A 16,821-nucleotide genomic window follows, 5' to 3' on the forward strand; every position below is an offset into this window, starting at 1 on the left:
CGATACCCAAAGCTTAAATCAGATGCTGCTGCGTGTGCTTGACCTTGACACGCCCTTACTGTACTTTGTGCATAAGCCCCTTCCCCTCCCCATTGTGCCCATGAAATCATAGGCTGTCAGAAGTGTCCTTTGCATTCAAAGATTAATTGGATGTTCTTGCGTTCATTGGCGGAAAGTCCGTTCACTGGGGATGTGCAGTATAATTTAACACAAACTATGTCACGTATCAGCATTTACATTCTTTAATAAATCAGACCCTTAATGTGACCATGCAACCAACAAAATTCAAATGAACAAAAATAGAAATTTCTTAGGAAAATTAAGTGAAAATTAGAATCCCCAAACTTACAAGGAACCTCCACCATGCTTCACTGTTGCCTGCAGACACTCATTGTTGCACCGCTCTCCCTTTGGCGAACAAACTGCCTTCTGTTACAGCCCTATATTTAACATTTTGACTCATCAGTCCAGAGCACCTGCTGCCATTTTTATGCACCCCAGGTCCTATGTTTTCATGCACAGTTGAGTCGCTTGGCCCTGTTTCCACATCAAATATATTGCTTTTTGGATGCAATTCTTCCATGAAGACCACTTCTGGCCAGACTTTTCCAAACAGTAGATGGGTGTTCATGGGTCCCACTGTTTTTTCTCCAGTTCTGAGCTGATGTCACTGCTGAACATCTTCCGATTTGGAAGGGAAGTAAGTATGGTGTCTTTCATCTGATGCATGAAGTTTACTTGGACGACCACTGCATCTATGGTCCTCAACGTTGCCTTTTTCTTGTGCTTTTTTAAAAGTGCTTGAGCAATTCATCTTGAAACTCACAGTCTACCTTAAAATCTTTGCCTTGGAGAGACCTTGCTGATGCAGTATAACTACCTTGCGTGTTCTTGCTGTGCTCTGTCTTGCCACCTCACCTTTGCAGCAGAGTTTGGCTGCTCCTCACTCAGTTTTCAGCCTCCTACACAACTGTTTCTGTTAATAACTGTGCTTCAACCTACCTATGAAAATGATGATCATTACCACCTGTTTGGTATGACTGGTTATTCATACACCTGACTATAATCCTACAAAATCCCTGACTTTGCGCAAATGTACCTAGAAGAATTGATGCTGTTTTGAAGGCAAAGGGTGGTCACACCAAATACTGATTTGATTTAGATTTCTCTACTGTTCATTCACTTTGCATCTTGTTAATTGGTAAAAATAAACTATTAACACTTATATTTTTGAAAGCATTCTTACTTTGCAGCATTTTTTTCCACACCTGACTAAAAATTTTGCACAGTGATACATTGATGGCCCAAGGTGGGCACATATGTGGTCTTTTGTCAAGAATATGACAATTGAGTTATCAAAATGAACTTTAAACCCAAAAACTAGACCAAACTCTTCCATTTTTACCATCAATGAAGATAATGATGTGTCTGGATTGGAATTGTATAAAAGAATATCATCTGCAAATGTCAATTCAGTATCTATCAAGATGCCCTGCAGTTGTAGCCAGTTCTGTAAAGCACATAGCATGAGGTCTAGTAACAAAGTGAATAGTAAGGGAGATAGAGAACAACCCTGATTGGTACCACTTGCCATCTCCAATTTCTTTCCACATGTACCATTAACTAATAATGACATGTAGAGTGTATTAGAAAAACATTTAATTTGTTCTATAACATCCTCTCGAAATGCCCCCAACATGAGTACCTCTGTCATAATTGACTAGAAAATGGTATCAAATGATTTGTGGACTTCTGAACTTAGGAGCATATTGAAGAACTGTAGGTCGATCAAAGATGCCACCTCTACTGCAATGTCTGTGCGGAAGCCTCTGACCAAATGGCGACCATTTACAAAATCCAGTTGGTTGTCTCTTAGCAACATTGGGAGAATACTTTGAAGCTTTCTGGTCCTTATTTTCTGTACAGTTTTAAAGTCTACATGTAAGAAAGAGTGTAATTGGGAAATAAGTGGATACTAAAGTTGGGTCTTTACTAGGCTTAGAGATCAAGTTGTGTATGTTTGTTTGAAATAGGGATATGAAGGTCATTTATGTATAGTCTGATATAATTTTTATAATATAGGGGTTAACTCGTGTTGCAGTAATTTATAATATTCCCCAGTAAAGCCTTCTAGCCCTGGGGATCTGTGTAATTAGAAATTGTTGATAATTTCCTGTGAAATAATATCAGCCTCCAGCCTCTCTCTCTGGAGCTCAGTTATGCTAGGAATGGGGGTGATGAGCTAAACATGCAGGAGTTAGTCATCCCAGTGCTCTATATTGGTATCCAAAATCTCCATTCAAATTGAAATTAATATAGTTTGGCGATCTCCATGGTATGATCAAGTCATGAGTTGTTATCAACCATGCAATATGATTCTACATTGCTAAATGAGAATTTATTGGGAATCAGAGATTTATCAAGCAAATAATTATCTACTATGTCCTCATTAAGGTTCAACATATCCTGGTGTGGGTGAACATTGGGAGCATACAGGTTAATAAGAGTAACTTTTGAATCTGAAATTTTAATGTTCAATAGTACGTACATTTCCTCCCAAAATGATAGCTACTCTTCTAGTTCTTTTTTATATGGAGCAGAGATGCACTCTCCTTTACAAGCAACTTTGAACCATCGCCAGACCTCCAATGGGTCTCCTGTAAAAAGTTGATATCTGACTGGGGTTTTTTTTGTATAGTATATAGTTACTTTTTACCTTTTGATGGTGATGTTTAACTCTCCTACATTCCATGAAGTTAATTTAAGATTTGAAGAGGTGTTTAGAAGTGTAGTTTGTGTACTATGTGAGGGCATGACTAGCTCACCCTTCAATTAGATTTGCATCACATACAGTAGATGTTTCATTTTGTAGGCCTCTTTAAACAGAGAGCCACACCGAGAAAAATGTCACTGTCTACTAAATGCCTCGTCTGCTGTTTCAAACAGAAAGTTGTTGAACCCACTGTGCTTTAAACATAGCAGAAGTAAATTACCAAGTCTTAGTCTTCATTTTCTATTTTTTCTTACCAAATAAGTAATCTTAATTTTAAACTCTGGGGTGTAGACCAGAGAATTCCAGACATAACATAAATAATTACTGTTTCATGACATTTGTGTAAAGCAGGGGTTCGCAAACTTTTTCTATCAGTGTGCAGCTAAAATCTAGTCAAGCCCAGGTGTGCTCTCTATATATAATTTAATTGTGGCTTACTTTATGATGTTAATAGCATAATGTTAATATTAATGGGACCAACAAATAAACGTTATGCCATACAGTAGTGCCCCAGTTCAAATTATGACACAGTAGTGCCCCCAATTTGTATTATGCCACATAGTTGCGCCCCCAATTAATATCATGCCACATAGTTGCGCCCCCAATTAATATCATGCCCCATAGTTGTGCCCCAATATATAGTGTGCTTCATACTTACCTTTGAAGTCTGCCCACACGTCTTGCGTTCCGCAATGAATCCTGAGAGCTGCTTCACTAACGCAGCCAATGATGGCCGAAGCTGAACTGCTGCGCATGCGCAGCATCTATGTTTTGTCAATCTTCTGCTGCTTTAATGATTCTCACATACTATGGAAAATTATTTTCTCTTTTGTGTAGCCAGCACTTCTCATGTCACAAGATCTCTGTTCCCCTCAACACTTAATTGCTGCATTCTCTTCTATCCCATCAGTATTTTCAGTCCAGGAACTCGGCCCTTTCAATTTGTAGAATTTCCACCTTATCCTGGAGTTGTAGAGATGATATCATCAGATCCTGAAAGAGTTGTGGATCATTAATACTTTCTGGGATTCCTTTTAAGCACAGGTTGTTCCTGCTGTGTCTGTTATTTAAATCATCTATCTTGTCAGTTAACTGCTGAATAGTTTTAGCCTGTTTATCCACAGTGTTCTGTAATGTCAGGACCAACACCTCTGCATCACTGGTCCTTTGCTCCACAGTGGTGATGCCTGCGGTGTTCGCTGACATTTTATCAAGGGCTGTATCAAATGAAACTTGCAGTGACTCTAGTTTTATGTCAGTCAGTGGTAATACAATCAAAGATATCTCGTTGGCTGTTGAGGCTGTTTGTGGCTCATCAGTGAGGATTAAAGGGTTTGTCTGAAGTTACATTTTGAAAAGATTGATGTCTATGTTTTCCCATTTTGGCAAAATCTGCTTTTTGTTCTTGTTGCAACAGACTTAGTAAGGAATTTGTCCATCACCTATTATGTTAAGTTATGAGTTTCTCTAACTCTTTATGAGTTGTCATCAGCAAACACATATGAGTCAGTTAAGCCACCAAGTAAGGAATTTCTATTGTCTCCCTGAGAGTAATTAAGGGATTAAATATTTGTTTAAATGGTGGTCACTCAGTAATGCAATATATGGACTTTAAAAAATAAACTAAAATATAGGAAAAAGAAAGATATGGAAAAAACACTATACAGCATAATAATTCAATTTATATTCCTAGATGTAACAGTCACCAGTTTATCTCTCTGGTAAATTAAGAGGTGACTGGGTTGTGTTGTATAATGTGTTCCCTGATACCAACTCTAAAAATAATAAATATATCTGCAATAAGGGAATTAGTTGGAATTGTCTTGTAAACTTGTATAGTAATACAAGTCATCCAAAGAGATAAGGCAAGGGCTGGGGTACCTCCAGTGTTCCATCTGCAGTGTTGGAGGGGAGCTAGATTCCTCAAATCAGTGTTATTGAAAGGCCAAGCCCCATGTATGTTGAAGCCAAGTCGGAGCAGGTTCAAAATGCTGCCATCTTGCATGTCTCGACCCCCTGAAATCCTGAAATCCTTGTTATTAATCTTTATTAATGAATGTGCAAACCAATTAACCCTACTTATTCCCAATGTAATAAAATAATTTGGGAGAAACATTTAAGCAAGTGAATATTAATCACAGAGAAAAAAGCAGTGAGCAGATTTGGATACAGCCTTTAGTGCCCAGACTATTTCAAAGCAATATAAAATATATGTAAATTCTTGCAAAACAAATATTGAAAAGAACCAGACCCAACCTTACCCCAGCAACCCTCACGCCCCCCAACTGCTAGAACTGTGGCGGTCCCATGTTGGGGACACGCACTGCATTGGAGGTACTCATCCCACTTCTTTAATTTCTTTAAATTATACTATTTATATGATTCTGAATTACTGAAAATTGAATTTTGAAGATATGAAGTTATCATTATCATGAATAAACTGTAACGCTCTATTTAGCACCTTGGACTAGATAATAAAATCTACTTGGGTACATGGGAATTATTGCCATTAGGTCTCCAAACGATTTTTGATGAATGCAAATAAAAATAACTATATTTTCTTATGTTTTACTTACAGACAGTGCATCTTGCCCAAACCAGTTTCCAGATAGAGGCTTTTGGTTCCAAGTTTATCCTTGACCTTTCACTGAACAAGTAAGTATTAATATCTTTGTACAAGTCAGTTTTAATGAATAGGAAAGGGGCATTTGCCAAAGCTCACCAGGATAGGAGGCCCACTGTTACACATATTAGTAAGCCCAGTTTGCATCCCATAAAATCTTAGTATGAAAGGTAACCTCTCATTTCAAAAATAGCATTTTTTTCTCCCACAAGAAGTCAATCATGGTCTTGATCTGGTTGAAAAATAATAATCCTTACACTTAAAGAGCAAGTAAAGCCACAATTTGACATTCATATACATCAGAGGCAATAACTATTGATCCGAAGTATATACATGATATAACTGGAGTGATTTTTCTTTTTACTAAATAAGTCCACCATGCTTTCCTTCACTACTTTGCAGCAGGTTGTCATTTTGCAAGCTTGGTGGATTTGCTTTGCATAAATGCACTGTGTTAATTGATTTACTCATATGCAGGAGCAATAATGCTGATAATGCTATACTTTTTAACACTTGTCAGCTTTACACTACACAATATTTATTACCTTCATGTTTCGTACCTGAAAATGTTTGTGGTGTTGTTCAGTGATCCTTTTAAATCTTATAAAAAGTATGTATCTATATCCAAACATACAATTTCCTCTATCTATACAACTTTAAACCACGCTTCGGTGAGATTTAGGAGAGAGACCTTCAGAAATGGGTAGGTCCTATCCAGTGGTCAAAATTGTACATTCGGCTTGCCTTGAAAAAGCTTCTTAGCAAAATGTGCGTTGGGGTTCCTGCTCTGCTGCCTCTCACATCCGCTGCCAATTTAGCTATTTCACTTACTCTCTGATCGCTCCCCAGTTTACTACAGGCAGGGACCTCTCACATATCTGCGATCTAGGTGATATCATTAGGAGGATCCCATCTAGTAATTTTTCAGCCATAGCGCCTGTAATACAGGAAATTTGGCATCATATCCTCACATTATAACTGTTTTGTTTTGGACAGTTTAAGCTTTCCCATTTATGGTGCCATAATCTCCTATTACCATTAGAGATCTACTTATTCTCAGATCGCTTCCCAGCTCATAATAGGCAGGGACCTCTCACACATGTTATGATCTAGGAGACATAATTAAGAAGCCATTATTCCATCCATTTTTTAATTGTGGCACCTTATATATGGGTTATTCATTCCACATTTTGTGATTAAATTTACTTATTTCAGTAAAATCTATACCTCCTTTTTTATTACTGAAGATATTATCACAATTATATTTAGCTAATCTTGACTGAGCTCACTGTAATTCTGTGACTTTCTGGCTAGTTGTATCCTATCCTGATCTAGTGTTAACTATCCCAAATATTAGGTCAAGCTCTAATTGAAAATGAAAACCAATCTTAGTCTTGACAGTGAACCATAGGTCAATCAGCCACAGGAGTTTCATTAAAACTAGTTGAAATGTGTAAATTTGCATTGCAAAATATATTTTAAAAAGTGGTACACTCTAGTTTTCAGGCACTCTAGTTTTTTTGTGCTACTAAGGCAATTTCTGACTGCTAACATATTCGTGGTCAAGAACTCCGAAAGTCATATACAATCCCTAGTACCAGGCTGTATAGCTATCTGGAAGCCACATGGAGTAAAATGTAAGCACACAGCAGAGGACATCATAAGTGAGCCAAAGATAAAAAGGGCAGGATGTATATGGATTCAGTTAGCAGGACCTCAAGAGTAGTGGTGTGCAGGGCTGCCATGAGAAACTGTGGGGCCCCGTACTAATTAATCTGGCAGGGCCCCCCTCCCCATGTATGTACTCTCCTCCCTCTTCACCATACATGCGCCCTCTATCCCTCATCACAGTACATTCCCCCCACTCCTTCATCACGGTAAATGTTCCCCTCCCCCAAAAGTAAATGTCACCCTCTCCCCCCAGTCACAGTAAATGCCCCCCCCCAATCACAGTAAATGCCCCCTCTTCTTGCCCCTCAATCACCGTGAATGTCTCTCTCCCCCAATCACAGTGAATGTCCCCCTCCCCCCCAATCACAGTGAATGTCCCCCTCACCCTGCCAATCACAGTGAATGTCCCCCTCTCCCTCCCCAATCACAGTGAATGTCCCCCTCTCCCTCCCCAATCACGGTGAATGTCCCCCTCTCCCTCCCCAATCACAGTGAATGTCCCCCTCTTCCTCCCTAATCACAGTGAATGTCCCCCTCTCCCCCATCACAGTTAATGTCCCCTCTTCAATCTGTCCCTCTCATATAAAATGAGTACTTAATTAACTTACCTTCTCCTCCGCGATGCTGCAGCTATGGGTCACTGATACACTGGGAGCGCGGCGCGCAGTGATGATGTCTCTGTGCCCGGCTCTCAGCCTATCAGAGCCTGGGAGGCGGAGCTGCAGCATTGCATAGAAGAAGGGGAAGTATGGTCAGTCAGACTGAGAGGCTGTCCGGGCCCCTCACAGTAGTACTGGCCGTACCCCCCTGGTGGGGGCCCTGGTGGTGGATGCCCCAAAATGTATAATATTGCTGAACTTGAACGTTGCTTCTTCTGCAATGTAGGAACACCAGAATTTTAGAAAAGGAAAACAAGTTTGCACATTACATAAAAAATGAGACATGTGTTTTTTGCTCAAACCCAAATGGGTACATTTATTAAGACTCCTGCATAATGAAGATTTTCTATCACTGCTTATCACAGTGATAGAAAATTCTTCCCGGTAACACTGGTCAGTCTGGTGTTAATCTGTGTATGCATGAGGTAGCTTGCTCGAACTGGGCCAAGACTTGGGGTATATTTACTAAACTGCTGGTCTAGTAAAGTGGAGATGTTGCCTATAGCAACCAATCAGATTCTAGCTGTCATTTTGTAAAATGTACAAAATAAATGATAACTAGAATCTGATTGGTTGCTATAGGCAACATCTCCACTTTTTCAAACCCACAGTTTAGTAAATATACTCTTGGGCTTCAAGTTCCAGAATCCCATAAAAAATAAAAGAAAGTTATTTTTAAAGAAATAGTAAAAAATAGGCAAACGATATTAAAAAAAAGAGAGAAAAATGCTTTATTTTAATAGTAAAGCATTTTTTCCTGTGGGAACCCCCGGCTATCACCATCCTGAGATGGCAGTAGCAATTGGAGAACGGCAGTAGAAGCAATTTTGTGAAAATGCAAATCAAATATAGGCTGCCCTCTAGAACAGCCTCTCTGCGACTGTTATATACCATAAGATATGTGTACAACCTTTTTAAGCTTTTAAGATCTTTTTCAAGAGTAAAATGTAGTAACTTTAAGTCCCTGTCTTGTGAATTGCCCAATGATAAAATAAGTACAGTAAGAGAAATACCAAAAAGGAATAGGGGTCATAATATTACTATGCTTGAGTATGAACTACAAACATGTAAAACCAAAATAGATAGAAATAATAAGCCATGTGTTGAAATAACATTTAAAATGTCAGTTTGAGTGAAGAGTTTATAACACAACCTGCAGTCTGGAGGTGGGAGCATGTTAGCCAAAAGTAATCTTAAAAAGTCACTGCCAGTAAGTTAAATAGGATAAGTTCCACACTGTGGGTTCAGAGATGGATGTACAGTAAGTCAACTTTCTTGGTGTAAATATAAACATTTCCCATATGTACCAAAATGCGTATGTATATAGATTTGTGCGTATCTTATATTTGTGGAGAGGTGGAACAGGAGAGGGTAAGCATACGTTGGGTGCAGTAAGCACATGCACATGTAAGTGTAACATGCCTGCTGAAAATGAGTCCTAGTAAGGCTTGGATGTATTATGCCATTATACAGCTTTCGTCATGCCGTCATATCATAGTTCCATCATGCTGCCATATTACAGTTTCTTTATGCCATGTTTTACAGTTTCTTTATGCCATTATATAGCTCTCACCATGCCAATATATTACAGGTCCATTATGCCACTGTGCAGCTTTCATTAAGCCTCCATATTACAGTTCCATCACTCAACCATATTACAGTTCCATCATGCAGCCATATTACAGTTCCATCTTTCAACAATATTACAGTTCCATCATTTAACCATATTACAGTTCCATCATTCAACCATATTACAGTTCCATCTTTCAACAATATTACAGTTCCATCATTCAACCATATTACAGTTCCATCATGCAACCATATTACAGTTCCATCATTCAACCATATTACAGTTCCATCATGCAGCCATATTACAGTTCCATCTTTCAACAATATTACAGTTCCATCATTCAACAATATTACAGTTCCATCATTCAACCATATTACAGTTCCATCATGCAACCATAGTACTGTTCCATCATGCAACCATAGTACAGTTCCATCATTAAACCATATTACAGTTCCATCATTCAACCATAGTACAGTTCCATCATGCAGCCATATTACAGTTCCATCTTTCAACAATATTACAGTTCCATCATTCAACCATATTACAGTTCCATCATGCAACCATATTACAGTTCCATCATGCAGCCATATTACAGTTCCATCTTTCAACAATATTACAGTTCCATCATGCAACCATATTAAAGTTTCATTATGCCACCAATCATGGTTGCAGGACAGGCAATACTGGTGCAATTCATACATAGTGTAAACTCAGAAAACCGCATTGCAGTTGCTTATTTTGTATGTTAAAAAAACACAGCCGCATCGAGTTCAGCCGTTCATAAATTATAATTACATTGACCTAGACAGTGGCAGAACTACCACTGGTGCACCAGGCGTCGTGCACTGGGGCCCATGGAGGTAATGGAGCCCACTGCATTGCAGATGCAGAGGGCCCCGTGTAATAAAATACAAATATTGGTTAAAGTTAACCTACACTAAACCTGATCTGTTGTGCGCAGAATGGCATGAAGAGCCTAATAGAGTTCCTATCCCTGCCCTTACTACTTCATTGTTACCTTGCTGTCAGTTTTTTCTGCTACTACTTTAGTATATACCTTTATGTTATGCAATGACTTCTTGCTTGATCTATTATCAGTACCTGCATGTCCTCTCTCTTCTATTTTGTGAATTAGACCAGTATTATTTCAAGACACTACTGCACTGAAGCAGGCTATGATGGTGACTGTCTGAGGCAGCAGAATTTATGGAGAAGCAAATTGTAGGAAATTCATTTTAAAAATGAAAGTCTTCTTCTTGCCATAATCTGAATTTGTGGTTTCTCATTTTACAATATATATAATAGTAAATAAAGTGTTGATTTTGGTCTCTGTATTATTCATATAATATTACAATAAATGACATTGCTGATTTGTGAAAGGGTAATGGCACACTGACGCTTTCTGACCAGTGACCAGGTATATATGCCACAGGGCACTCAGGGACTGTCAGGCGCCGTCCTGCTGCCTCCTCAGGGCGGCTGCCTGCGTCATCATCTGGCGCGTCTGGTTGCTTAGCAACCAGAGGCAGAAGTCCTCGCCGCCGGGCGCGGCCATCCGATCATGCGTGTCCCGTTGGCAACGGGACGCTATTGGTCTAGCACAGCAGTGCTAATTATGCTGCTGACTCTACAGAACACTATTGGATACCGCTGTAGCGCTAATTAGTTGCCGCCCATCTCTGCTATTGGTCCCCTGGGCTTTATAACCACTTCCTGCCCTGACTCCTGTGCCAGAGTATCAGGTCTTCCTGCCTCCAGCATATTGTGTGTGTACCTGTATCCTACTTTGTTCCTGACTATTCCAGTGCTGCCTGTGACCCTTTGACCCGGACGGTTTTGACCACCCCTTTTGGATTCTCCCTCTGTACTGCGCTACCTCAACGTTTCTGACCCGGCTTGTCTCACCATTCTTCTGGATATCCTTGTGTACCGAGTACTACCAGAACGTTACTGACCCGGCCTGTCTGACACCTCCTTGTATCTCGCTGTTGACTCTTGGAAGGACCGCGACCTGCGTGTCCCTGCAGCGAAGTCCATACTTCCTTGCGGGGGTTCCTGGTGAATACCAGGGGCACGTTAGACTCCGCACCTTCCTCCGAGTTGTGCCAACAATAGCAGGTACGCATGTAATTGTGACAGGGACCTTCTGTTAATGCTGCATAGTGTAGACAGTATAAACTTCAGGTAAAAGGCTGTATAAATATTTGGTTTCTGTCACACTTCTGTGGATATGCTCTCCAGACCTTGCAGACACCATTCATAGAGCATATCTGTGTGTAGTATGAAAGGAACCAACGCGCAGACATAATGGAGAATAATGGAATGCCATTAAACACAAAGTGCCGTGGGAGTGTATTACCAGTTAATATGGTACTGAAATATTCACTCATTTTGCTTGCACAAAAAAAGCAAATATTTCAGACCGGACATCACCGCAGAGCCTAAAGTGGAAGTGTGCCACCACATTAAGGAATACATAGGATACAATTTTAGTTACCTCATAAAATAGCAAAATGATTCACCCCTGTTTGTTTCCAGGAGAAAGTTCCTTAAATTGTACAAGATCTGTTGATGAGTATAGTACAGGAAGGAACAGACAAATGGAGTAATGTGATATCTCTGTATCTTCAGACAAGGTGTTATTTACAACTTAGAATGGCAACATATTACATTACATTTTATAGTCCCTACATATTAAACCTGATATAAAGTAAATGATATTCCAGTAATTTACTAGAATAGCCTTGTGTGTTCCTGCAGAAATTTCTTGTTGCATAGTATTCTGGTTAGAAAGGGTCCATATGTTCTACCCTGTGAAAGTGCTTTCACTCAGGAATCAGATTCTGAAAACAGACCAGTTAAGAATTTTATTAGAGAAACGTATGTCTTCTTGCTCGCTGCTGTAGATTAAGAATGTTTTGCCAACTCAGCATCTACTGCTTCCACTCTCCTATTTCAGCAAGTTTAAGTAAAAATGAATCAGCAAAATTGGATATTTATCCCAGGAATAGTGGTGCTGGTTTTTTTTGTGTTTTGTTTAGTTTCGTTTTAGTGAAACTGAAAATTTTGCTGATCTTAAATAATGGAGTGGTAAAGCTACCACTTACGCTTTGGAAAAGGGTCAAGCTTATTATGCTGGGCAGCACAGTGGCTTAGTGGTTAGCAATTCTGCTTCACAGCACTGGGGTCATGAGTTTGATTCCTGACTATGGCCATATCTGTGTGGCCATATGTTCTCCCCGTGTTTATGTGGGTTTCCTCCAGGTGCTCTGGTTTCCTCCCACATTCCAAAAACATGCTAGTAGGTTAATTGGCTGCTATCAAATTGACCCTAGTATTTGTGTGTGTGTATGTTAGGGATTTTAGACTGTAAGCTCCAATGGGGGCAGGGACCGATGTGAGTCAGTTCTCTGTACAGCGCTGCAGAATTAGTGGCGCTATATAAGTAGCTGATGATGATGATGATGATGATGAACAGGAAATGGCTTCAGAAAATGGTGAGTAGTAGCAATGATATTCAAGATAAAATACATCCCGATCCAGTCTGGTTACATGCATACATTTATTTAGCAGTGCACATCCACATTGATTTACAAATGTAGTTACTTTAAAAATCACTCAAAATAAATTGCTCAGTGTACATATAAATCTTGATAAAAGTAAGTGAACCATTCTGTACAGCTTTAGATTTTGCACAAATCTTCCTCAAGGAGGGGACTCGTGTACAGTTGGACGCAATTTACTCTTAAAATGTAAGCGTAAATTGCGTCAGTTTAAAATAAGTAATATACTTGCTATTCAGTACGGTATATATATCGTAACACATTTTGCATAGTACGCAAAATGTGTATATTTCAGTGATGATAGTACTAGAGTGTGGGATAATTACGGTAAGTAAAATAAAGAGTTAAGAATTATTTTTGTCTGTGGTATAATACATGTCCCAGCATGCATGTAAAAAGAAGAAAAAAAGGGGGAAAATGTGCTTTGATTGGAGCATTCTGTGATTGCATTTTATTTAAAAATTATAATCTTTATTAGATCTTTTTTTTTTTAAAAGGGAAATTCTATATTATCCAGTATTGTTTCCTGGTATTTATTGTTTATACAATCAATTGATCTCATATTAACAGACTGCATTGTAAGGAGACATTGATGTACATATCACATATGATAAGTGACATATATATCTCTCTTGGGGATATCTCTTGAAAATTTCCTATTGGGGGTAGACATTGATAAGCAAATTTTTAAATCTCTAACTTTGTTAATAGTTGTATTCATTACTCCATTTAGACATAGGAGGTATAATAACCTATAATAATAATAACTATATTCTTACTGATATTAATTAGGTGTAATTCTAATCCACCAGAAATTGTAACAGTTATTGTGTTACAATGTAACTAATTTTTGACTCAAATCAGGAACCCTTCTCTGGTAATTCATTAATATCTCCAGACATCCTCCTTGTCATTCAGTTAATACAGTTAATAATACAGTCCCCATTCATACATTGCGGTTCGCCTGTGTAGTTATCTAATCCTTATCTAATATAATATTATAATTTCACATGTACATTTTGGAGTCAGATGCGTCTATCTCTAAATTACCCCCATTATGTGTTCTTCTTGTCTCCTCCCCTTGTATAAACCCTTTGTCTCCTCTGATTGCCTCCTCCCACTGACTGCTTCTAATGTCTTTGCCCCCATTCTCTGCCCCCTCTTAAGCACAGATGTGGTCTCTATGGACGACTTTTATATTTCACTTACATAAGTGCCGCACAATGACTTCACTACATAGCGCTCCTGCAAGATTTCCTATGTATTCCTAAGGTTTTCCTAAGCTTCCTATATGGTCTGTACTGGTGTTGCACTTTAACCATAGTTAGCCTTAACTAATGCAAATAGAATATTATGTACGTCGGCGCCAAGGACCTGGCTGTAAATATGACCATTGTGTCTCTTAATACAACTCCGCTGTGACCAAGCAGAAAAACCTTTATTAATAATTAAAATGAATCACATATTTTTTATGCTGGCAGGCATGGGTGCCCTGACACACATACTCCCCTACCAACAGCAGAAGTGCAGATTCAATAAAATAAAGTTAAAAATATTGACTTGTAAGCCATGCTGGGAGCCGAAAGAGCAGTCTGCAGTTCTTGCAATTCTGTCTCTTTATATTTGATTTATTTTGAAGCTTAATGCTAGGTTGTGCTAATTAAATAGTCTACCTTGCACCTCTTCTTCATTCACTAAGCCCTCTAGCAGAGTGCATCTAATGACTTACTTATTTTTAAAGTATTTCAATTCTATTCTTCCTGATTCTTATGCAATGCATTCAGCCTGTCCGATAGTCCAAGATCAGCCTGCTGATTGCAGAGGGTTTACAAATTACAGTGTGAATATCACACCTAGACCCCTTTTCATTCATTTTAATGCTTCATTTTTTCTCCTGATATTCAGTTCATTTGACACTCATTTATGTATTATATCATTCAGAAAAATAATAGGATATTGGTTTGCATTTTTGGAAGTGTCACACTTTTTCATTTGATGATTTTACATTAACTTGTGCAAAATCACAAGTGTACAAGATCATTATTTTAATGATCACAGCATTTAACCTTACACCTACTCTTTACTAGCTTACTATCTAGGAGTAGCCCCAATCTGCACAAAACAACACATCAACCATAGAAAACAAAACTTCTCTACTAATTTACAATGGTTACTGTCAGGTGATGCTATGGTTACAAAAAGCATGACATCACAAAATGCATTTTGTGGAGATTTTGCTTGTAAATTACTCTCCTCAACTACATAAAATTAATAGCAAAATGTTATGAATTCTGCAGTCTGCTAGGCATTAACTGCAGCTTATTAAGCGGTAGCAAATGGCTAATTTTACATAACCTGCAAAATATATTGGCTGATCAAATTTCTTTGATCTCAGCATCCATTATAGGTGAAGAAACTCTTAGAGCACAATTAATTCATGATGTTGCAGAAATGATGTCCTGTAAATGATTTCCATGAGGATTTTAAAATACAAAGACACCAGTCTCCTTCTCTGACAGTTTAATAGAGCCGGTTGTGTATGCCTTACAGTATCTTCCTGCCACATTGTATTGATCCCAAAGATGTGTTAAACTCCATTATGCTTCATAAAAGAATAAAGTATATCAGTGTGTGATGTTTGGGGGATTGAAGATATATACCGTAATTGAGGATTCAATACACCTCAAGGCCATATATTAGAGTCAGGATATTCTGTCAGATTATTGGAGATGACAATTGGATAAAACTACAAATAGCACTCTCCTAAATATGCACTCTCCTAAGGGTTGAACAGATGGACAAGCTCAGAGGCAGACATCATTTAATCTAATGATGACTGTTTCTTTAAAAAAAATACATAATTCCCTACCCTTCTTAAAAAGTATAGTCAATCAAAGTCTCTTAATGATGCAATTTTTATTCAATACATGATAACTTTGTATCAGGAAACATTTGATCATCCCAATACCGGCAAGGAAGTGTTGTAGATCTTGGGTATAACCAGTGCAAGTGCTGGTGTATACGGGGACATGCCATACCGTTACTTGTCCGACTGCCTCCACTGTAAAATTATCATGTTCCATTCACTTACATTTCCATTAAATTTTCCATACCACCACATCTAAATTTCCACACTGACCACCAGGTTTAACAGGCCTATAAGCTATGCAGTGGCCACTTGTACCGTGGGTACAATTTGTGAACTCTGTTTTCATTATAAATAAAACAAATTAGCTGTCATGATTAAAATGTAGTACAAAATATAAGGAATTCTTAGCTAAGTGGTTAGCACTTCTGCCTCACAGCACTGGGGTTGTGAGTTCAATTCCCGACCACGGCCTTATCTGTGTGGAGTTTGTATGTTCTCCCCTTGTTTGCGTGGGTTTCCTCCGGGTGCTCCGGTTTCCTCCCACACTCCAAAAACATACTAGTAGGTTAATTGGCTTCTATCAAAATTGACCCTAGTATCTCTTTACCTCTCTGTCTGTGTGTGTGTATGTTAGGGAATTTAGATTGTAAGCTCCAATGGGGCAGGGACTGATGTGAATGAGTTCTCTGTACAGCGCTGCAGAATCAGTGGCGCTATATAAATAAATGATGATGATGATGACACAGCTTCAAAATGTTTGGGGATTACTGTGCTAAAAAAATTCTCAAAGAATTTAGGCTTTAATGATATTGATGTATGTACTGAGAAGTGTTACAATAGTAATAACAAGTGGGAAAAACTTGTAGTAATTGAACAAAAATTGAAGCAAAATTGAAAAATATCACCACTAAAAAATGTGTTTGCTGCTGGGCTACAGTATTTACTTTCTCCTTTAAATAATGATTACATATATGGTAGAGGAAATGGATAGCAAGTTGCTTTTAATAATAACAATTTCAGATGGCTCTATTTTCCAGATGAACAAAGCTGTGTCTCCTCACCTGACACACTTACTTGATGAAATATGAAGGTC

At 38.5% G+C, this 16,821-nt stretch overlaps 1 protein-coding gene across 7 annotated transcripts in view; it reads left to right on the forward strand.

The window, feature by feature from the left end:
• ADAM23 (ADAM metallopeptidase domain 23) overlaps positions 1–16,821 on the forward strand; it is a 186,340-nt gene that overhangs the window by 47,809 nt on the left and 121,710 nt on the right. For all 7 annotated transcript variants that reach the window (XM_075180208.1, XM_075180210.1, XM_075180209.1 and 4 more), the window contains exon 3: positions 5,352–5,428. In XM_075180208.1, the coding sequence (XP_075036309.1) occupies positions 5,352–5,428 (77 nt within the window). The remainder of the gene's footprint in view (positions 1–5,351; positions 5,429–16,821) is intronic.

This window comes from Mixophyes fleayi, chromosome 7 (genome assembly GCF_038048845.1).
Source record: "Mixophyes fleayi isolate aMixFle1 chromosome 7, aMixFle1.hap1, whole genome shotgun sequence".
Classification (NCBI taxonomy): Eukaryota; Metazoa; Chordata; class Amphibia; order Anura; family Limnodynastidae; genus Mixophyes; species Mixophyes fleayi.